The sequence below is a fragment of the Perna viridis genome, chromosome 3, assembly GCF_037379345.1.
Source record: "Perna viridis isolate PV_CMFRI_1.1 ecotype Kerala chromosome 3, ASM3737934v1, whole genome shotgun sequence".
Lineage (NCBI taxonomy): Eukaryota > Metazoa > Mollusca > Bivalvia > Mytilida > Mytilidae > Perna > Perna viridis.
The window spans coordinates 6,351,683-6,375,936 of NC_142447.1; the positions used below are offsets into that span (position 1 = coordinate 6,351,683).

The 24,254-nt window shown below is 31.9% G+C and overlaps 1 protein-coding gene across 4 annotated transcripts in view; it reads right to left on the minus strand.

Moving 5' to 3' along the window:
* The window catches only part of LOC148620816 (Kv channel-interacting protein 4-like), a 160,082-nt gene that overhangs the window by 14,067 nt on the left and 121,761 nt on the right, over positions 1-24,254 (minus strand). The window contains exon 1 of one of the 4 annotated variants that reach the window (XM_088574639.1): positions 17,874-18,266. The exons of the other annotated variants lie outside the window; for them this stretch is intronic. Within the exon in view, the coding sequence (XP_088430765.1) occupies positions 17,874-18,018 (145 nt within the window). The 5' untranslated portion in view covers positions 18,019-18,266. Of the gene's footprint in view, positions 1-17,873; positions 18,267-24,254 lie in introns of those variants that run through there. 4 annotated transcript variants of the gene reach the window in all.

Below are 24,254 nucleotides of genomic sequence, written 5' to 3' on the forward strand. Positions count from 1 at the left end.
TCTATGCAGAACACCCTAAGGAATATTTAAACTAAGTTTGGTTCTAATCTATCATATAGATTATTCTAAACAAGATTTGAAATATTAACCTTGTATGAGCACTATTTGATAAGGATCAGTGAAGCTGTATCAGATTTTTCTTTACTAATTTGTTAAAAGGTGCGCGATTTAGTACATTGTATTGAGTATGGTAGTTTTTTAAAAGCGTTATCTTTGCACAAGAAATTGAAAATATCCGCAACATACTGAAAGAGTAACAATAAAAACCGAATAAGTGCAAATCAGGTGCCATACGGTAATGAAATGTCAATTAGATGATAATAAGAATTACATGACGTTGATGAGATGTGTCATTTTTGCACACATGTTTTTAGTTTGTCGTGGTTATAGATGGTGCTATAAAAGTTATTCCAGTACCTAATAATATTATTTATATCCACTGTAATGTGCTGCTTGTGCTATGACATTGTTCACATTTTTGTTAGGGAAATGAAGATACGACAGGACAAAAAGTCAGTTTATAGCTCCGTCATTTTGTTAAAGGGGTGAATATTTCAAACATTTTACTGTTGTCACCTATGGGAATAAATAGTACCGTTCTACCTATAGTTAATGCACTAGACTCGTACATTTACTCTCAATTTGAAAAGGTTAATTATTTATTGTTATGAATGAATTTGCTTCTTCGTTTATTTTGTAAGAATTTGTCACAACGTTCAAGCATGACTCGAAAAGTAAAAAGTCATTTAAAAATATCGCATTGATTTGGAAGAATTCCATATAGAGTCAGGTAAAACACTTATCCACAAAAATGTCACGTATCATAACGTTTAACAAACAAATGTTTTTATCACTATTTATTATTATTCCTTATTTTTTTCACAAGTGGCAAGAGGAAGTGGCAGAACAGATCGAAGAGATTTTTATGCTATAAGACGAACAATCAGACATTATTCAAAGTAGTCCTCGTGAATATCATCAAAAGCCACCACTCTTATTCAATTTTAACATTAAAGACGTTTAACTCAGGCATTTTCCTCTTTACAATGGGCCATTGTTGTTCACTTTCTTTCAATTATCAAGTTATTTTCTATTCATATTAATAGTAAATTGTACAATTACAGGTTCACAAAGGAAAACAACAACATGAACAATATCGATATTTTTTGTCGCTAACCTCAAAAACACCCCGAAATCTTTGCAAGTTACATTTCCCCCAACTCTTTCTTTGTTTTTATTTATACAGATATTAAAAAAATGTATTTAAGCAGGTAGACCTAGGGTAAGGGACACAACTCTTAAAAATCATTGGAACGTATGTATTCAGCATTGTACATCAGTCTTATGAAAGCATCTAATTAACTTGGATTCATTTTATTCTGCTTCAGGTCTCAGTATCGTATTAATTTTCCCATAGACTTCTACAGTGAAGTGCATATTTTTAGGATTTTTTAAAAAAATATGTAAATTGATTCAATAAAACTTTCACTTATGTAGCATTTCTAAGACATGTGAAAAAATAATTTCCCGCAAAGAAAATAGGGTGAGTCCACGAAGATCGAACAGAAAAGCAGTCTCGAACTATAAATAGCTATTTTCCCTACTTTCACTTTCGTTTTGCACTCACCAAACCAACCTTTTCAGTGGAACATTTTTATGATATTGTGTTAGATTTTCTTTTAAAAAAGTTCTTCATCTTACAGTGTGATGTTTGCTCTATTTTATAAGTCATTGTTCATATCTTTTGACAAAATATTAGTTTGTAGAGAGGCAAAAAGAAAATGCACTATATTTTTATAGCATCCATGTTTTGACGTACACCTGCTCAGGGATATGCAATACGATACTGGTACCTTCAAACGAAAGCTGGAGTGAGAGGCTTTGGTGAAATTGAATATGATATAAACATATCAATGATTTCATGAGTTATGCCACTTACCCTAGGTCTACCTCCTTAAGCCAGCACTCAACAGTTGCTATAGTGATTAAAAATGAAGAATATATTGTTCTTAAAACATTTTCTGAAAAAAAGGGACTTTTCAAAGTATATTTTCAATGTTGAAGGGGCTTTTTTCAATGACAATTTGACTTCATTGTGAAAATGAAAGTAAGTCAATTTTTTACAATGCTAAATTTAATAAGTGGATTACAAAGTAAAATAGCTCAAAATCTAACCGGCGATGCCCATATGAGGATGGGGTTTTCGAAGGAAAAAGTTTGGACAGTTTCAGGGGATGAAATAAAAATTTAAGATATTTTGCGGGAAATTTGATATTTTTAAACCTGCTTTTATGAACTTTTTTGCAAATTTTCGTATATTTTTGCATGGTTTCTATGGTAACCTTTTATTTGCTGTGGGTAATTTTTTCCAGAAAGTTTTTGCTGCATCTTGAAGGCCTTGGCTTGAGCTATTTCTATATATATAGATTTACAGATGCTTGACAATTTTTTAAAGTGATAAATGTTATAAAGCATCAGATTACAAGACCAAAATTAGGCAGTTCTACAATGCTGTGGAGTGCTGGCTAAACTGCAAAGAAAGTTGGCAAAATCTCATCACTATCAGTAATATTTTCGTGCGCACCTGTAACTAAATTATAACTATCGGCATGATTGTTACCTATACATGCACATGTACTTATAAGTTTCCAAAAAAAAAAAAAAATATTTGTGTTATAACTGATATATCATATCTATCTCCTTGTTCTTTGTGGAAATTTTTGAAATATGACCAAAAAGCACAGACAGGGATTTTTATGAGGAGTCCAATGAAAAAAAATTGATATCGGATCAGAAATAAAAATGTTGATTTTTTCTGGTGAGCCCTTTGACCCCTCATAATTCGAAAACAGTCGGAGATATCTGGAATCTGATTGAAAAACGCTGGCAGGAATTTTTATGAGGGATCCAATAATTTTCGAAATCAGACCAAAAATTAAACAAAATGTGATTTTTGGGTCGTTGCTTAACTTTCACCGCCTATAACTTGAAAACGGTACAAAACACTTAAAATCTGCTAATACATTAATTTTTTGTTTACCAAATTAAAAAAAAACCAATTAATTTTTTTATTAAAATGGGGGAAAAGAAACATTCTACATCGGATTAAATAGAACAACTGTTTTTACCCTTTATGGTCCCTTTTTCTAAAACGGTAGTGCCACAAAACCCAAATAAAATAAAAACCTTTCTATAGTGGTAAGTAAAATCATATCAAAATTTCATAACTTAGATTTTCGCACGGAAACGAAGTGTTCCCAGACGACGACTGCGCTATAGGATTATACGTCCGCATTTTTTGCGGTCGTATAAAAACCACAGAATGCCATTGTTTTAATATATACGAGACTAACAGTTTGAGACAATATTGATTGTAAATCAATATCACAAGAGTTACATATCTTGTAATGATTCAAGCCAATTTAAATCTAAAAACTAAAATGGTATATTTTATAACGTGCATTTTCCAAAACAGATGTATTGCAGATATAAATAAATAGTTAATGACATGCCTTAAAATTCATTTTACTGTTTCCCGTATTGTTGCACTTGTCGGTATTCTATGAAATCTCCTTTAAACAGTAAGTAGTACTTAGAAAATAGTAATTTTTAAGTAGCTGTCTTTGTAAGAATCATGCAAAATCTGAAAAATGTGATACACCTGAAAAAAGGCTACATATTTTTATTTTTGTAATTAAGTTGTTTCATGGGGCTATATTATGAAATGTGTAATTATTCATTCAAATCTGCCTGCTCTTAGGAGATAATCAACATTTAAATCCAATAGATTCTATTGTATTTGAGTGTCATTTACAGAGTTATCTCCCTTACTTTCGAATTCTACAGTGCATTCGTACAATTTTTTATCTCCTATGAGCACGGATTGTATGAAAATCTATATGTTAATTTCTGTACACTAAAGCATTTTAAACAAAATATCAAAAATAAAAATATGTAGGCTTTCCAACCATGTATCACATTTTGCATGATTCTTAGCTGGAGAGTTTTTTAATTATATTTTTTGAAAATAAAAAAACCATAGCAATCACGCATCTTTATTGACTGTGTGGCTCTGTGTACTACAGTATATACTACACAGGCAATTTTTTTTTCACATGAAATTCATGCTTATCGAGCTCCACGTGAAATTCACGTGATGTCCAAATGAAATTAACATGTTTGTCACGTGAAATTCAGAAAACATGAATTTCATTGGAACAATTCAAATGAATTCCACGCGAAGGCTCAATTCATCCGAAATTCACGTAAATCTCTAAAAAAGTTTATTTGCTCAATTCTTGTGAAAAACATGTGAAATAATTTTGCCGGTGCATAAAATCTACTTATAAATAGAAAACGCATGTAGTAATGTGCTTACAATGGTGACACAAATATAGCTAAATAACTAGTCTGTCAAAAATGAACAGCAGCATTTATGCCACAAAAAGCATTGCTCGTGAACATACAACAATATCAAAAACAACAAAAGCAAAAACAACGACAACAACAACTGAACCGAATATAAAATCATATTAATTTCTTTTTAAAATATATGTATCAGATCTTGAAATTACGTTAAATAAGATATTTGTGCATCGATGCATCAAAATCATAAATAAAAAAAAACAGAAACAAAATGAGGCGTCATTTATCTCAGATTATATAGAAGAAAGTCTGTTTCACTTAAATCAGTTTCATAAATAGCATGCCAAAATTAACTGACACGACACAAGCATAAGCATAAGTTATACAAAAATAGTTCTCACCAACTGCCCAAGGATTGTAGAAAAAAGAAAGAAAAACATGTTTGTTAAAGCTCTCTGCAACAAGATATTTTGTAGTAAACCTTTGATTAAAAGAAACATATAATAAAAACGCCCACACTAAAACACTAAGTGTTCCATTGTAAGAAAATCAAATATAATTTAAGAGAAGTTGCTTCTGAAAACAGTAATCATTTTCTTACAGATACTGCATGTAACATTCTGATAATATACCACATACATAATGCATAAAAGCGTTTAACAATACTGGTTCACATGCATCATGATAGACTTCAAACAAACTTCTTGATGAGGATAATTATTTTCGTGTTCCAGCGAATCAATTTGATTTCGCTACTATTCATTTTCGAGACAAAGACTTTGTTTAACATGTATGATATAGCTAAGTAATTTACTACTTTTGTATGAAAGTTTTACTTTGGTGCTTTGTTGGACTTCCTAATATCCGTTTCTTTTTTTTCCACAATAACTCATGGCTATTTATTTTTTGCGATTTTTTTTTCTTCCTTGCAAATGACCGAGATAAATAATCGCTCGCGAATTTAGATTTGTTTGAAACAATTAAAACAATTAGTACCATGAATATATTTTATGAATGTTTCTGATATTATAACAAAAACTGGCTGTAGGTTGTAAAACGACAATGCCTTGTGAGTTGCATTCAAAATCATACAATACCAGAAAACATGGTAATGAATTGTAATTGAAATGGGAGGTTATATACAACCAGGTTTAACCAACGATTTCATCGGAAATGCCTCTACTAAATCAGGACCATCACGGTGGTTTCCAGTTTTTCGGTTTTTACCCTGATATTGCCAATTGCCATACTTTCCTTTTGTCTTATGCCTTGATTTTACCACTTCTGTAATATTGTTATTACCCTTTATAAGCCATCAATTTGAGAAATAAAAAGTATCTGTTCAAAATTTGGTTAATGTTTAAACAAAGAAGTCAAAACAAACAGTTGAAATGAAAAACATATAATAACTTGGTTTACATAAAAAGATATCCTGACGAATCTTTGACTTCTGTTCACTAAATTTATCTTTGTAGTTTCATTATTTGTGCCATATTCAGCATATGAAAAAGAACGGGAACTAACATCTATCCTACTTCCTATCCTGGTTATGTTGCTACAAGATTGAAGTCTTCACTACAAAAGTTTTATGGCGGTCATCATGAACTCGCGGATCGTTACGGTGTATCCATCTGCGCCATGAAAACTGATTTGTTCAACGTGTCATAGTTTTCGTGTCCTCTTTCGTCTATCCCGGACTTGACTTTTAATGAGCAACTCGGTGGGTGTTTCTAGAAAAGCAGAGGACGTTTATCTTACCGGTGCACCTGGTCCATGCTCTCAGCGGAGTCAGAGTTGCTCATTTGCTTTTGTTACTTTGTATGTATGATTTCAGTTACTCTCTGTTTTTTTTTGTTGTTTATGTCTGTTTTCCATGTCTGGTCTTTGTCCCTGGATTACCGCTATAGCCTTGATTCTCTTGATTACTCTCTCTATCATCAGATGAAAAAGGAAAAGGCAAAAAAGAAGCAGATGATAGTTGAGGAAATTCTAGACATGTTTAAGTTATTGATTTGCTGTCCCATTTTGGGGACATTATCAAAGTACTATTTACATCTATTTGTATACAAATGCAATCGTTTACATCTCCAAGCTATACAAGAAATATAGGATAGTCTATAAAAAAACAAACAAACAAAAACCAAAATAAAAAAAAAATAAAAATAAATAAATAAAAAACCGTTACGTGTGTAAATGAGTATGTAAAGAAAAGGCTTTCAATTGTCAATTTTCCTTTCCATAACAAGGTTTAAGAGACTTCTTACTGAAATATTGAATTGTCTATTTTCCACTTAATTACAAGGTCTAAGAGACTTCTTACTGATATATATGTTCTGAACATCTTATTTCAATTTATCTTTCAAGACAATGGATCAACAGATGGGCTATATCATTCTTCTTCAGTTAATGGGTGTTTTACAGAAAAGAATAGACTTGTTAATGAACACTGTCAGCTGCTTATATAAAATCAATTAGATTGGGGCAATAAGTTTACAGTGAAAACAGTGCATTAGCCCTTTTTATGGACTAATTATTACCAGTTTTCTTCTGCTCTCAGCCATTTTCGACATCTGAGTGTTTTAGGTATATTATACGATATACACTTCTGTCATTGACAGATTATAAATGAAGTCGTTCTATCATTAGATGAAGCAATTATATTTGCAGTACAATAAGTTTTCAAATCATGCATATCACATTGTGCATATTTCCAGCGCATGCTTCCACGAAGTCCCGAAATATGTCGGAATAAACTTCAAATACATATTGACAAACAAAAGGTTTTTTTATTTAGAATTGGAAAAAATGTCATCTTCTTTGTTTTCTTTTCTCCAAAATTAGAAAAAGTTTAAAATGAAAAATGAATATATTTGCATTTTACGCATAGTACTTACATGTTTAAAAGCTGTTATCATGACTATAATATAATTACACTTCTTGTAACATTGAAACCCCCCTTTCTTATAGTTTAATACAATTTGTTGTCTTTTTAATCGCTTCAGGAATATATCTAATTAAAAACTATAGAAAACTTTCAGTGTGAAAAATTGTATAAGATTACTCACCACTTTTTAAGTGTATAATTTTTCAATTTGTACCAACAGAACAAAACAATGAATGACGACAAGAGTTCAATATCATTTTGGTTCAATGAGTTATAATTTCATTAAAATGCAATGCAAAAATAATAATTTCAAGGACAAATAACTGTCAAAAACTTCAATTTTCTAAGTTTTTGATAAAATATTTCCACTGCTTTCCAGTAATATTGAAAAGATAAAACTTCTTTGAATTAAAATATAGTGTATTGACATATTTAAGATACTGGTATTCCCCGTTTTGTCTGATGTTTACAAAGACGTGTCCATATACTTAAGTATCAGTCTCTGTTCGAAACCGTTCGGTAAATTGAAATATAATCTCATTGAAATACATTGAAAGAGTAATCAAGGGAATCAAGGTTATAGTGGTAATCAAAAGAATGTAAACCACGGACAAAGACCAGACATGGAAAACAGACATACACAACAAAGAACATAAAATAACTAAATTCATACATACAAAGTTACAAAAGCAAATGAGCAACTCGGACTCCATTAAAACTCGGAGCATGGACCAGTTGCACCGGTAGGGTAAGCGTCCTCTGCTTTTCTAGAAACATTTCAATGGCATATAACTCATTTTTTAACATTCTATTGAAAACTTTCGGCGCAAATCAATTGATGAAGAGAACAAAATAATGGTCTAAGAAAGAAAGCATCCTTTGATTGAAATTCTGTGGTCAGATCGGTGGGTTTTTGACATGTATGTTTCTGATTTTCCCATTTTCCCTGAATCTTACAAAAACTTAATTAACTAAATAAATACACGTATACGTTCAATTGACATGTTCATAAAGTAGCTTGTTGTAGAAATTGTATCGGAAACATTGAATCATTCTAAATCAAACAACAAAATCGTGACAAATAACCATTTCTGCATCCATTACGCATGACTAGGATATCGTAATGACGGAAATATGTACATTGCAATATAATATGCAATTCAATTCTGAATTTCTCTCTACATTTATCATATTTGTGCTCATCATGTCAGTTTCCTATCGATTTTAGTTGTCTGGGATGGTTTTTGGATAGAATCGACAGCTTACTAATGCTTTCTTTGGCTGCAATTCATTATCATATCATATATAACCCGTATATACTACAGTATATATATTTGTTGGTTGTTTTTATTTGATGTTATCTTTATGACATCGTAAATAGCAAGTCATGCAAATATGAAATGCAAGGAATACAACATCAATCTTGTATTGTCTGGTTTATTCTTACATCCCGAATCTTCCATATCTTGTTTTGTTTGTAAAGGTGTCTTGTGTCAGTATTCAAAACGTAATGATAAGGCTATTATCAACTTAAAAAACAGAACAAAGCATGATAGTGTTTGTATCAAGATTTCAATAGACTTCAATAATATAATCATATGAAATTGGATCAATCTCCCCGCTATCAAACAAGACAGATAATTTTAAAAGTTTTATTTTTTAAACCCTGTAAAATTTAAACTGTAAATTATAAATAAGTCATGTGAAAGGTCTTTATTGAATCTCTCTTTTACGGGATCCTTCAAATTCTGATTCCAATGACAAAAGATGATAAGAAAATACACCTTTACTGTTACTTAAGGAAGTTAGCATCATACGTGGTCAAATTGACATATTCAGTCCGAAATGCATCAGAATAATATGATTCTTTATGCCAATGCGATATTACTCGTTTATCCCATAAAACAAACGAACACAATCAAACTGATACACGCTCAAAGATAAGCTCCAGTCTCATTGATTTAACCAAATTTATTGTATTCATATCTGCCAATACCGTGATAAGCCATTTTGTTGTATTTATTTAGGAAAATCTCCAATTAGCCTTGATAACGAAGGCTCACTTTGATGGGTTCATTATATGTAACCTACAAATATCAATATCGTTAAGGAAAAAAAATAATTTTGCGCGGGAAATTTAAATATTGATAATTTAAGTTACACTTAGTTTAATTATGATGGTAGAAAAATAAATATTTCAATCCAAACATAAATTTAACCACGATAACAAAAAATGACCGTACATGTATTGAAAATTAAGACAAATTTCAACAAAAACAAGGGACTATTTTTCTTCGCAAGTATATTTATATCATATACAAATGGTATTTATGCATATTTATGCATAAATGTACGATCAATAGTTTGTAACACATCATCTACATACATGCACTAGAGAAGATCAAGCGCATTGCGTTCCGCTAGACTCCAAAGACTTACGGTGTTTTTAATACCCGGTCACTGAACGGAATAGTGTATACGAGATTTCCGGCTTTGAAACAACCCAGATAATTATATTGTTTCGTTGTAAGATTTTGAATGTTGTCAAATACATATGTAAGTTTTGGTAAAAATGCGGAAACTTCATTTGAATTTTGTACCGTACCTAGTAAGATGAGCTTTATTTCAAAACCGAAATATTACATTTGACACAAGAAGTTACCAATTTGATGTTTATTTTTTTCTTAGTGTCTTAGTCTATAATAATAAAAAAAATGAATGTTCATGTACATTTAGATTATCCTTCAGAAATGAGTGTTATGAATTATTTCTCCACTCTCTTTAGAAACATTACGATTTTAACATGCTCACTAAAGCACGCACGTTGAAAATTTAAAATTCTATCATCTCGAGTGGAGTATTAACTTAAATTCAAAATAAGCTAAGAAAGAATCGGTCTGTTGAAAACTTAGAAAATGCAAAATGGCGGATAAAACTATCACAGAAATTTAATCACAGCCCGAATGTTAAAAGTCTCGTGCATTGTAATCACCCCCTTAGAATGGGAGAACTGTGTATAACCTTCAAAATAATTTTCTGTGGAAAAAACGTACTTGATATACTAGTCTCGTCGGTACCAAAAATTAGTGTCAATTTGGGTTATGTTGATATCTATAAGTTCTTCTCGCCTCGGTGTCTAGTTTGGTTTTTTTTCTTTTCCATGATAAAAAATATAGAAATGTCAAAGTATTTAGCAATATTTGATTAAAGATGTATCACATGCCAATTTAGACATTAATTTCCAACGGCTGTTTTTCGATTCTTGGTAAATGTTTCATTGATTTTTGCAATGAGATTATTGTTGTAATGTCTGCAAGTGATAAATGCTTTAGACACATTTTGGTAATAAGTTGCTTTTGGGCATCTTTGATGTTCATTCAACAATCAGAAACATTTCTTTTACTACTTGAAAAATTTTATAAATGTGTTAATTTGAACTAACGGAAATTAGTTTCGTTTATTAATGAGTCCTTAAAGTTCAGATATTTTTCATGATCAGAATGATGAATTCGGATAAGCAACCGCCCATAAGTTCGTTGCACATGCGCATTCATTGTTGTCATTCTAAACTTCCGGGGACCGGCAAAGTAAATTCTTCCCAACTTCTGATAGGTTAAGCTATACAGATATCAAATATGTTTTATAAATCAACATCGCAAACGAAACAAAGGCAAAAAAAAAATGAATCCATGCTTTGTGTTTTATGTAAAAGTTATCAACAAAAATACAAAAAAAAAAACAATGACGAACTAAATAGAAAGTAGAACGTACAGAGAAATTTTGAAAAAAATGATTGAAAAAAAGGAAAAATGCAATTTAAACAAAGACACCGGTGAAATCATGCACAAACCGAGAAGTAATCTGTCTTAAACACAATAAAGGGTTATCCTCAAATAATATGATGTAAGACCTATGGTTATGAGCTTGGCTATAAAGTTTGGATTTCTGTTGCGAGGATACCAAAATATATTTAGATTTTTCCGGATCTCTAAATGCAAATCTTTCAACTTAATACATTAGTCACCATCCAGATCGAACACAAATAGATGTAAATTTTGCAAAATCGTTTGACCGCATGAGATCCAAGGAACTTCATATCCGTGCTAACGGAGAAAATCATAACGTTTATTTGCATGACAATAGATATACATTCAGTTAAGAAAACATCTTTTTTTTCCTAAATTGATTCTTGTAGAGTTTCGGAAGTTAATGGTAATACAACGTTAAAAATCATGTTACGTATGCATGCTTGTCCTGTTCAAAATCGATATATGATTCGTTATAAAAATTCATGGGAATACGTCATGTTCTTTAAAAAATGACCGATATTCTTACAGAATTATTGGCTTTACTTGTCTTCAACATGCCAATCGACTGTTTCAATTTTGTCGTGAATAATACATCATCTTTTAAACAAAACATAGCAAAAAATCCTTATTTACATATCCAATAATTAAAAACCTTTGTAAAACTCTTAAGGCCAATAGTGAACTATATAATATAATAAGGCACCGACCATTTTATTAGCGAGGGGATTGGGTGGGGTTGGGACTGGGATATTTTATTTTATTTTTTTATTTTTTTTTTTGGAGGGGGGGTGATAAATTCAACATAAAAACTCAAAGAAATGATTCTGTATTGTTTTCCATTACTTAACAAGGCGAATTTTCAAATAAAAATATTGAATAATGTTGCTGCTAATATGGAAATAACAATTTTCTGCTTCCGGAAAAAAAAAATCTTATCCGTCACCAAATCCAGCCCCCACACCCTGGTGGGTGCCAAGTGGCATATTTTTTTATGCATAGAAACCTATAGCATAACATCAAATCATTGTGGTTTGAACTTCGGAATTTAGTAAAAAAGTTTATTTATGAAGGTTACCGCACGTAAATTAATGTCTGTGGACGATGACAGTTTCATATCATAAAATGACCGCATATTGTTTATAGACAATTACAACTTGCTGTAGGAGATACATGTCAATGTTTGAAATCTGTTCAGGATATTTTGCATGATCATAAGACAAACCAAAGCCTACTAAGAGTTGTGCCCACGCATTTAATCTCGTGTTTCAATTAAAGTATTGCAAGAAATACCGTTAATCATAGATTTATACTTTAAGGCAGCAATTTATTTTCGGTACTTGGTCGCATTCTTATAAATTAAGACAGTCGTCATTAATGGTAATTGGACAGATTAAAGTAATACCAATATGACCGTCAAAAGGAATTATCTCTGGGAACTGCAGAACCATTCCCATGATTCCTCTCACGTTTGTGAAATCCGTCTGCCGCTTTCTCAAGAGATTGTTATTAATTCGATTTAGCTTGATTGAATTGTTGTTTGCATTGCAGAGATTGTTGAGAAACTCGATTACTTTGGGAGGTACTGACTTCACATTGTTCTAAGCGGCTAAATCAATAACTTGTTGAACGTAATCTGCCGTTATATTCGATTTTCGGAAAAATATCTTTGCCTTTACTTGCTCTAATTCGTGTTTTATACTCGACTACTCAAGAACAAGCTACTTAGGCTGAGTTATGTCCATTTAACTGGATTTATGACATTTTTTTCTCATAAGTGCACAATAAATCATCCTCATTTTTTAGCAAACAAGTTATTAGACACAGCAGTGGTCATTCATCCAGACATCTTAAACGACTAATAAAGTGAAGAATTCTGTAAAAGAGCACTTGTTGGGGGAAATAAAGGAGACGTTATCAGACGCAAAGGCCATACATATAATACATTCCAAGCAACTAACTGTAGTACAAGTATAATTAGTACTAAAATATCAATCATATAAGGGTTATGAGTACTTAAATATCAATGCTATTAGTTTTATGAGTACTACGATATCAAAGCAATCCAAAATTACCAGCTACATGAACTTTGCAATGACGAACAACAAGTGTAATGAATATATTTTCAAAACAGAAAAACTGTGAAGTCTCACATAGCAAATACAATGTATCTGACTTCCTTCCTTGAATGAAATTGGAATAGAAAAAAAACAGAGAAACCGTGCAACCCTGGTAATTTTATGAAAACAAGCCTTTCCGAGATAGGTATGTCATAAATAAACAAAAAACTAAAATTAACACTTTATAACAATGATCATATCAACGAAGTAAATGAACACTTCATCATGCACATTAGTAAAGGTTGCAACTGGTCTTAAAATATCTAAAACCCTAAGGAGCCGAAGATAGAAAAAATAACATACCTAAAGAAAATCCAAAACTCATCTCCGCAATATTTTAAAATAAACTCATCTCTGTTTTGCTTTTAAATTATATTTGGCGGTGCGTGAACATGTAATATCTTTAAAAAATGTCATGAATTGAACTAAAATAGCCTTCATAACTTATCAGACACGCAAAAATTGCCAAGAATAATGTCATAAAACTGGAACAAAACCCACTTATTAATAATGATAAGTCGCCATCAAACAAGATCGAAGCAAATAAAAGTCTATGGAACCCATAAATACCTAAACAAATAGCAGAAGATAATGATGCTACAATTGATAAAAAATGATACTGTTTCAATAATAGAGTTACGCATCAAGCAATGTTTTCACAATACATAGCTTCAGTCATGCACGTTTTGAAAGAACATACTTTAAGAATCTACTTATTGGATACAGGAAAGAAACAAAGGAATTACAAAATCTGAAGTCAAATATAAAATAGAAGCTAAAATAAATCAATCTTATAAGTACTTTACATGTTCATGTAAACTCATGTTTCAAAATCAGAACTCGAACTAAGATGCTAAAAATGACCAAACAACAGCGACACGAACAGCTAAGTTTTGATTTAAAAAATACAAGATGAGAGCACCGTTGAAACTACAATATAATTGAACAGCAAGTTTCGGTCCGTTTTGTAAATTTTACAAAATTCTTCAATACCGACACTCATGAAATAATGAAATTCAAAGTGAAAGCTAGGTCAAAAAATGAAATTCAAAGTAAAAGGTCAAAATTGACTATACAACAATGGTTCAAGGTCAAGGTTTTGATGTTTAAGATACAATGGCAACAGCTTTAATCAGCTGAATGAATGTAAGTATTATAATTTACTGTGTAAATTAGGGACATTAGTATATTATGCTGACTGCGTATTTTATGATTATATAATTTACGTCAGTTCAATTTCGACAGCTGATATTTAACAAAAGGCATCTGTAATTGCCTAAAACTAATCAGAACGTGTTTATCAGCATGACTGATAAGACATAATCAGTGGTTTTTTAACTATAATATCATCAATACGATCTTCAGCACCGTGTGTTTTTCTCAATAATAAACATATAGACGCTGTAATGTTGCATTTAATGTTGTCGACACTCAGCATCATTTGTTTTTTTTAAATGGAAAATACTGTTTCACGTTGAGCCCGGTGGCCATTCTGTACACCCTGTATTATAATACACAGGTAACAGTTAAGCGTAACGAAAGCGAGAGATTTGTTCTATGGAAATACTGGTTTCTTCAATCATTTCCATCGGAAATGCCTGTAGCAAGTTAGGACCATATCGTTTGTTTCCAACTTTCCGGTTTTTTTCCTTGAAATTGCCACTTGTTATGTGAACTGTCCTTGTTATGACTATTTAACCTAACTATTCGTAAACTCGAACTGTGTTGACGACGAACTCTTAAGCTCCACGCTGCGACAGTCGTTTGTTTTTTTTTCTCTTACAAACCGCTGCAGACAGGCTAACCTGGAAGCCCGGTAAATATTTTCGTTCCGCAAGTTTCTCTCAAAAATAACCCCGGGTCACCAGTGACGTCTTCTGTCTTTTGATTGAATGAGCGGAAATGACGTTATTCTATTTACTGTATACGTTCCAATATTCAAATTTCAAAGAAATACGTTTAAATATTTTTATCTAAATACTAATATCATCTTCCGATACAAATGCACAATGACTTAATTAGATAATTACATCTTTGTTGTTTATTTTATTTAATAAGCGGCAATTTACTCATATATTGTGCATATCCATCGGTGGTGACCTAAGTCTATATTTTTGCGATCCTAGGGTCGATTATCATATTGACCAGGGAACCAGATTACAGACAAGCCTATCGAAATTCTCGGACATTATTCAAATCAGACGTCGTTTGATAATCGAATAATGTCACTTAAAACCATTCACATTTTCCCGACTTTGCAAATTCTAGAGTAAATTTCTAACGTCAGACGCTGTTTCGGAGCTTGGGAGAACTCCTATTCAATCGTTCAAATATTACAGTATTCAATCGTTCAAATATTACAGTTACAAAAACTTTTTCAAACTTCTCGTTTCCCTTTCATTATCTGTACACGAAGTCAATTCTTTAGAAATAAATATTCATTGAATTTCAACAACAAAAAAAAACAAAAAAAACTTGAAATTCAATTTAAATTTTAAAACGTATTGGAAAAGTAAAACGGTCGATAGTAAATTCTAGAGATAATGTTTTAAGGTCACTCGTTGGTCCATAAATCAGAAATTCTTTTTTCGTATTTCTTCTTTTTGTATTGATCAGCAAGGCAATTATCGTGTTCTGTCACATTTGATGAACCAGCGTCAGTTTCATTAATCAAAAATTTAATAGGATCTTATTTACAACATGAAAATGCGAACAATTCTGGTGTCTTCTGAGTCATTTCCACATCTCCCTGGAGAGTCTTAGCAACTCCAAAATATGGCAAGTGTGGGCATGAATTTTTCTATTTTTTATTTATAAATTGGTGCATTACATAGTATTCGACAATTCTAGCTACTGACATCGTATAGTGAGAGCGAGAGAAGTGGTTGTCAGCGGGTAGTAAAATGATCTAATAATACATAAAAGGGAACCGTTTAGCCGTCAGTAATAACAGAAATGATCTAGTATGAAGTTATTTACGATACACCCAAATGAAATTTCGTATGACAGCTGACCCGTTTTGGAAGTTAAAAGTCCGCTACTTGATTGAATATATTTTGACCGCCTCGGAGGTTTGAGTGCAGGAGGTCGTGAGTTCGATCTTTGGACGTGTTATAGCAAAGATTTTAAAATTGGAAGTCATCACTAACCACGTGGTATTTAGGCAATAGGGTGACGAGTGGTTAGGTCGGAGTAAGAATAAAGTGCCCTAGTGGGAGACATGTTTACATGCACAAACGGGCTGTAGCATCTGCGATAAAACATAATGAAAATCTGGCTCAGCATGTCGGACTAGTACATTTACAAAGCTGGGCCTGCCTAATTAGTAAAATGTGAACGTCCTGAAATGCATAACATGTCTACCAAAGGAAATGAAACACAAATCAATCAATCAAATATGTTTTGTTTGAAATTTCGAAAAAGAATACTACGATAAAATCTCGAGATACACTGTGGCACTGACAATCTTATAACATGTGTGACCTTGAAGATCCATTGGCAACTGTGACCTTGACAATTCAATTTAATGCGACTGTGGCCTTGACAATCAATTTAATGCGACCGTGACCTTGACAATCAATTTTTGCCACTGAATGGACTACAATACGCAACAAGAATCGAGAGTGCAATTGTTGCCCGAAAAACAATTACAAAATGTTACAATAAAGAAACTCCATGGCGTTTTCTACATGAACCAATGGAAAAAAACAACTTGCAATTAAATGAATATACTCACAGTTTTTTCAATACAATTAATATACCTACTCTATAGCCAGTCGTAAACAGTTTGTATTCAGGGTACGATTGAAATGTTCTATTATATATTAAAATTCAAAACTACTTCAATGTAATGCGAAAGTACCAATAGTAATCTGCACTGGTAAATTAAAGTTTGCGGATCAAGATGTAAACTTTATGTTCTATATGCAAAACAAAAACACGTAATTTAAAACAGCTTATCAGCAAAAAGTGCCTTCTACTCGGTCATGTATCCATAAGCAATCAGATAATTCACAGTGCTCCGCGCAAATCAAACATTTAAAATGTTTGTAACCAAATCTTCAAAGTCATGTTTATAACTTCGAATTTTTTTTACATCCTAAATTTAAAAACAAATAATTCCAGAACCATTTATTAAATTTGTTTAAGTGATGTGCCGATGTGTTCATTTTGAAATCTATAAAGAACAGGGAGTTGTGTGATAATTTCATCAATGATTATGATTATGTGGCACAAAACTGCAAACCTGATAATATAGCTTTCAGATTATGAATTATTGTTCATTTGTAAATGTAATATGGCAATAAAAAACAATGATGGCCAGTTATTTCTGTGTCGATCCTTCGTCGGATTCTGGGCTGGCTCAACATGATCGACCTACAAAATGTACCCCTGTCCCTGTTGAAGGACAAACGAGAGTCTCTTTCCGGTTTTTACCCTGTAATCCTTTTCGTAAGGAACTTCCCTTTTTGTTTGAAAATTTGGTTAATTTCGTTCAAATTATGGCAAACTGAGCAATAAATAGCCTGAAATCCCCCTTTTTTCTGGACCATGTCACTTTCCGAAATCTCTGGATATTGCTCACGATGAATGAACAATTGGAAGCCTTTAAACTGTTCAAAAACAAAATTTATGTAAAACAAAGATCAAATATATTTTACAAAATATGAATTGTTTTTCAAATCAATTTGTACTTACTGTTTTCCTTTTTAAATAAAAGGTGTTTCCTTAAAGGCGGGAAAAGTCTGTAAATAATCATCCGAAACATCCGGGTTCCTTTCTCAAGGTTTTTGGCAATTTTAAAGCGCGATATATATTCACACTTTTTGAACCATACACACATATGGAGTTTTTAATTCCAGTTAAACATTCAAACCTCTATGTGATTGTACAGTTTTGAGAGCACATTTTCTCCGAAACTATAGCAGAACACTGATAGTGCGATAAGCTAGGAATAAAACTTGAATAATTAGGATTTTCCTGTTTTCCAATATATTTTAAATAATCAATTTTAAACATGTTCAAATCGCACTTAGGTTACATTCCCATGTTCTGTAACTACTGTACAATGGTGCCACCATTTTATTAAATGTCTGAAATAAGTGCTTTGAACGATACGGCCTCGCTCTGGAATATACCATTATGTATATACAGGTGGTAGCATCGATCTGCCTTCTGTATTGGCAATATTTCATCAGTGAAATAAAAGCTTCATGTTTTTATTATTACTGATGAGCCATACTACCGGAACCGTAACAATCTAACAGTAGTCTGCAGGGAGGTGTCCTTCTTTGAACCATTAATGAAATTTTAGATTTGCTAATATGCAATTCTATTCATTATGGCCTTGGTGCTGCCGATGGATGTAAATATTTCATATCTTTAATTGATTATTTTGCGAAATGGCAAGAAAATGTGACGAAAAAACACACCTACAAATAAAGGTTACTTAATTAGAGAGCTTATGAGCTCAGAACATCCGTTTATTAGTTCTTATGAAGAGAACACGAAAAGGCTTTAGGCCCTTATTTCGAATGCTTATTGCAAATTATTGAAATAAATCTATTTTTACAATAACGCTTCAAGATATCTTGAAAGAAGACCAGTCGTTATGAAAAATAATGATATTCTATGAGAAAACATAAATGTTTTCACATAGATGCATGACCCGTATAAAAGGAGAATCAATTGATACAATTCAAGTTTGGGGACACCCCGTCGTATAAGAATTGGTAACCAACGTTTGCAACCACCCACCCACCTCCCTTTTCCAGAAAAAAACCCACACATACACGCACATAGACCCACGTGAAGCAAAAACAAATGAATAAAAACTCAAACAGAAATTTAAAAAAAATCTATCATTTGTTGTAAAAATTACATTTGTGATGTTACATGTATAAAAAGAAGCGAGTATAATGTATCTCCTCACATCAATAACATCAACGACAAAGAAATTACCATCAATGCAATGACAGTGTTTACATGAACAATATTCAATCCCAACAAACACACATGATAGTATAAAAAAAAACATGAATATTACTACGACAAAACCTAAATACGAGAAATAAAGCAGCAACGCAAGTCACGCGCGATATTTGCCGCATATCGTCTGCTCGCAGATGTTACGTAAACTCTCCTAGGTTTTGTTAAGATGATTATTCTGAAAGACAATTTGAAGATGAAAGATGAGAAAATGATTCGTGTTAGACAATTGTGATGCTTTGATCTTAGATTATCATGCATTATCCATTATGGGACATTACAAAGACAAAGAATTCGTCTGCTGATGAGAAAAAAAAAACTGAAATTACATGATGATATGAATTTGGCAAAACAATGGTCTCTCTGGACAACATAATGAATATTGTTCACCAAATGTGTTTAATCAAGTACTACTAGATACCGATTTATGCACCTAGCGTGCCTGCTAAAAAACACATTTCAATGCAGTGCTGTCAAAGATGTAAATATGACTTATACGAATTTTATTCAAGTTGACAGGAAATTGGCAAAAAGTACCAAATCGTACTAACTACAAACAAACACATGCATCATGTCATTACCATTGTAATAAGTACTAACATAGTACTGCATGAAATTTCAATATTTAAAAATTTTCATCCATATTTCTATACAAGTAGAGTTTTTCAAACTTAGTCTACAAATTAAAGATCACGGCTCCAAATTTTCGTAGCAATATTCTAACTTTAAAAACTATGACCCGACGAAAGAGGAATACTTGACAAAATGCGAAGTGTTGAAACGGAAATCTAATAGGTCGTAGTAAACTAGTTTAAGCATAGTTATATAAGAACATAGTATCGAGCGTTCGTGTTATATCTTTGAAGTATTTAAAAGTAGCAGTCCTTGTAAGCATCATGCAAATTCTGTAATTTGTGACACACCCAAAAAAACAAATGCAAGGCATTTTTATTTTTGTTATTAAGTTGCATTATGGGTTTATGATGACATGTATAATTATCTATTCCTATCTGTCTGGTCTTACAATGAATGAGATCATTCATGTCGAAATTATATTTCAGTGTCATTAACAGAGTTATCTCCTTACATTCTGAATTATAAATTGTACATTATGTATAATTTATATCGACTAAGACCAAGGGTTATATGAAAAGCCACATGTTTACTTCTGGTCACTTAAACATTTTAAACAAAATGTTAAAAAAACAAGAATATGTAGGCTTTACAACCATGTGTCATATTTTCCACAATCCTGAACTGCAGTGCTACTTGAACGTAATCGATTACAAACATATATAGACAGAAAATTAGCGAAGTAGACACTGATGAATAATAACGAGAATGTCCTGGACTATGATTATTCCATACATGTGCAAGCCTTTAACGAGTGTAGCGTTATTGTATTGGGAGACAACTGTAATACATTTAAAGTTTGGAGGCGCAAACATGGGATCGAGATTGGGATTGGACGCATTAGCAGACATTAAACGGTTATTTGATGCTGTTAGTTCGTACTAGATTGAAGACGACAAATTTCCTTATACAGTTATTCCAGTGCAACTTTTGAATCTGCGAAAATGGCGATAAAATTCTCTAAAAATGCATTCGACTGAAGACAATAAAAGAGGGGGCAATCATGAAATTGATACCCTGACATTCAAGACGTTAGCAAATTTAATTGGATATTGCAACGAATGTATCTACAATAATCATTTTTTTTTATATTCCTGACTGACTTTTTTTAATTTTAAGCAAAGGGAAGTAAATGTCCAACCCTACAGACTGGTTTACGGTCTGATCAGAGCAATGGACAGCAGTAGACTTCAAATTCAAATATTTGATTTATTGGAACTGTTGTAAGTACTTGGATATTTTATTAACATATTTGAAACCATTCAGCTACTTACCGAAAAGGAGAGAAAATAAAATCTTTAAAAAAAATGCTTCCTGTTCTTCCTTTCCCAAGTGAGGCCGCCAATCAGGTTGTCGTGTGTAGGTGGGTTATGCCCTTTGATAAAATAGACACACACACGCACTTGTAGTGTACCGACCAAGTTGACGTTTTATTTTATTGTATTTCTTTTTTTTTATTGGTGGGCCTTACAGATAATGTGTATAAAAAGACCCCATTTTGTTGGAAAATTTACAAATACAAGGTCAAAAAGAAATACTAAGATAAAATTACATTTCTTGCTTAAGTGTCATTAGGTCGAGTATTATTACGTAATAATACTTTATCATATATTCACTCCATATCCTCTTGGAAATGAAATAGCAATGATAAGAATCAGTCATTAGTTGACAGAGAATTGGCAAATTAAACAGAAACAATTCGGTATGATGAAGTCCCTGGATAATGTCGTATAATGGATGTACAAATCAAATTAATAGTCGTTACTAATCTATGAGGAAGTTATTTAAGGTAGACCTAAGGTAAGGGACATAACTCTTACAAATCATCGGAACGTTTGTATTCAGCATTTTAAATCTAACTCTTGATGTAAGCATCAACGTAACTTGGATTTATTTCGTTCTGTTTCAAATGAAAGCTTGATAGGCTTTGGTGAAATTGAATACGATACAAACATATCACTGATTTCAAAAGTTATGTCTACCTCCTTGAGTCATTTTCTATGTTTCCAAAGTTTGTCCGTATTGTCCATTAAAGCTTCCCAGTTTTGTCCTATTAAAATGAAATATTGATAAATTATTATTAATACAAAAATATAGAATGATTATTGATTACATCTTTTCAACAATACATAAGAAACCGTGTTTTTTAAAGTATCTAATTTTGCTTTAAATTATTGGAAATGTACGTACTGGTTAACTTGTCATAATTTTGTAAAATCCATTAGGAAGACGAAACGTTAAAACAATTGCCTAATGAATCGACCATTGTGAGACAATTTGAGGAATATAAATAAATAATACAAATGAAAATTAATTTATCTGAACAACGAGCATTATACCAATATGGTACACAAAATATACAGTTCTGACAAACTGTATCACCATTTGTTTTTATTTATGAATTCTCAATAACAATAAACGATACACCATTCCGAAAACCAAACATTAATCGACGTTATGCAATTTATTACACCTATTTAGGATTCGCCGTTTTCAACTGAAAATTAGGTAGAAATATGTAAAACAATAAAAACGAACAAAATTATCAAAAACGTTAAAGAAACAAAGTCAAAATATTGAAAACGTCAACGCAAAGCAACAGTATCATACAAAAGCCAAAAATAACAAGCAGAAAATTAAGCATTTTAAAGCAACCATATGACGACTTTACAAATAGCAATCAAGGGAACCAAGGTTATAGCGGTAATCAAAAGAAAGTAATCCAAGGACAAAGACCAGACATGGGAAACAGACATACACGACAAAGAACATACAGCAACTAAAATCATCCATACAAAGTAACAAAATCAAAGGAGCAACTAAGTTACATTGTGCAGGAAAGAAACCTAACACATCTATAAAATAGTTAATTAGGACATTCAAAACTTTTTGAAGTAAAATAGTTCTGTCCCAAAAGATCCTTTGTAAGAGGTTAAGCACTGTGAAGGATCGTAATATCAATGTTTACAAAATGATATAAGCGAGACCAATAGACCCATATCCAAAGAGGTAAACAGTTAGATGTGGTTTTTTTTTCCTCTGAAGAAGATTGTTATGTAATCAGACAACATTGAATGCTCTTGTAATTTCCTCCTGGAAATTAAACAGTTCTGATAAGAATCAACAATTAGATATCATGAAATTGGTAAAGTATATCAGACAAATTGGCGTGCAGAATCCGGAAAAGAAAACCAAGGGAACCAGGATTCAAACGGTAATCGAAAAAAGCATAATTAAGGGATAACCAATGGACAAGGAAAATATACACACATAACAAAGACCATGAAATAACCACAATAACATGGAAACAAAAGTAAACGAGCAAGCTGTAATCCACAAAAAACTGGGACTGTGCACCAGGTGCACCAGTAGGATGGGCGTTTTCTGCTCTTAAACGTTGAATTCATTGTATATCTAAACCAAGAATACTAAAACCTATTACTACATTAGTTTTCAGTTGCCTCTCTTACAATGCTTAGCGCTAACACTAAAAGTTTAAACATATCTTTTAATCTTTCTAAAAGTAAATTGGGTAGAAATAAAATAAAAAATAAATTTGTTAAATGCAGTTATTCAATTATCAAAAGTAGAATGAGTTCTGTCCTCAAAGACAATTTTAAGGAATCAAATATATACGCAATATCCTTTCTCCTTGATTTTACATCATAATTGTAATTAATTGGGCTCAAGGGATGTTTTATTCAGAGACGAGTCAATTACTGTCATGTACAGGGACACATTATGTTAACGTTCTTGGTTCTTTACAATCGTCACGAGAGCAAGCAGTATCTCTTGAACGTCAAACCTTTATCTCGTAACCACTACAGCAAAACAATTAACTGGATTGGCAAAGATGCACTGAATGTACTTTAAAAAAATATTTTAAATTTCTTTGCAAATATATGATAGCAAAACAAGACAACACCATTTGAATCTGAAAGCAGAATATGTGCATAGAAAGTTTTTTGTGCTCGATTTATTTCTATATCTTTGAAGAAAGTGTAATCACAGTTTTAAAAAATACATGTAATGTGAATCATTATTTAATACGTATGTATACGGTAATATAATAAATCGATCAAAAATATTAAATGTTGTTTTTATACTTTTCAAAATGCATTGACCGTATATTTACAAGTGAAATATGTTCACTGACTGAATATATTTTCTGTTGTGACGTCACAAATGTTACATTGTTATGAAGTTGGCAAGATGTCGCCCGTGTCGAATAAAAAACGTGGTTTTCTGGCTTAAACCGTCGTTTTTCTTTTACATTTTTTAAGACAGTATACAGACAAAAACAGTGTACCGACTTGACAAAAACGTTTTAATAGGAATTCGGCTCAGACCGGTGTGATGCTCGGTATAGCTTCGCATTTTCCGGTGGTTCTAAGCCTCATCCGTATATCAGTTTTATGTCAAGTCAGTGAACTGTTATTAACTATTTATAACCATTTT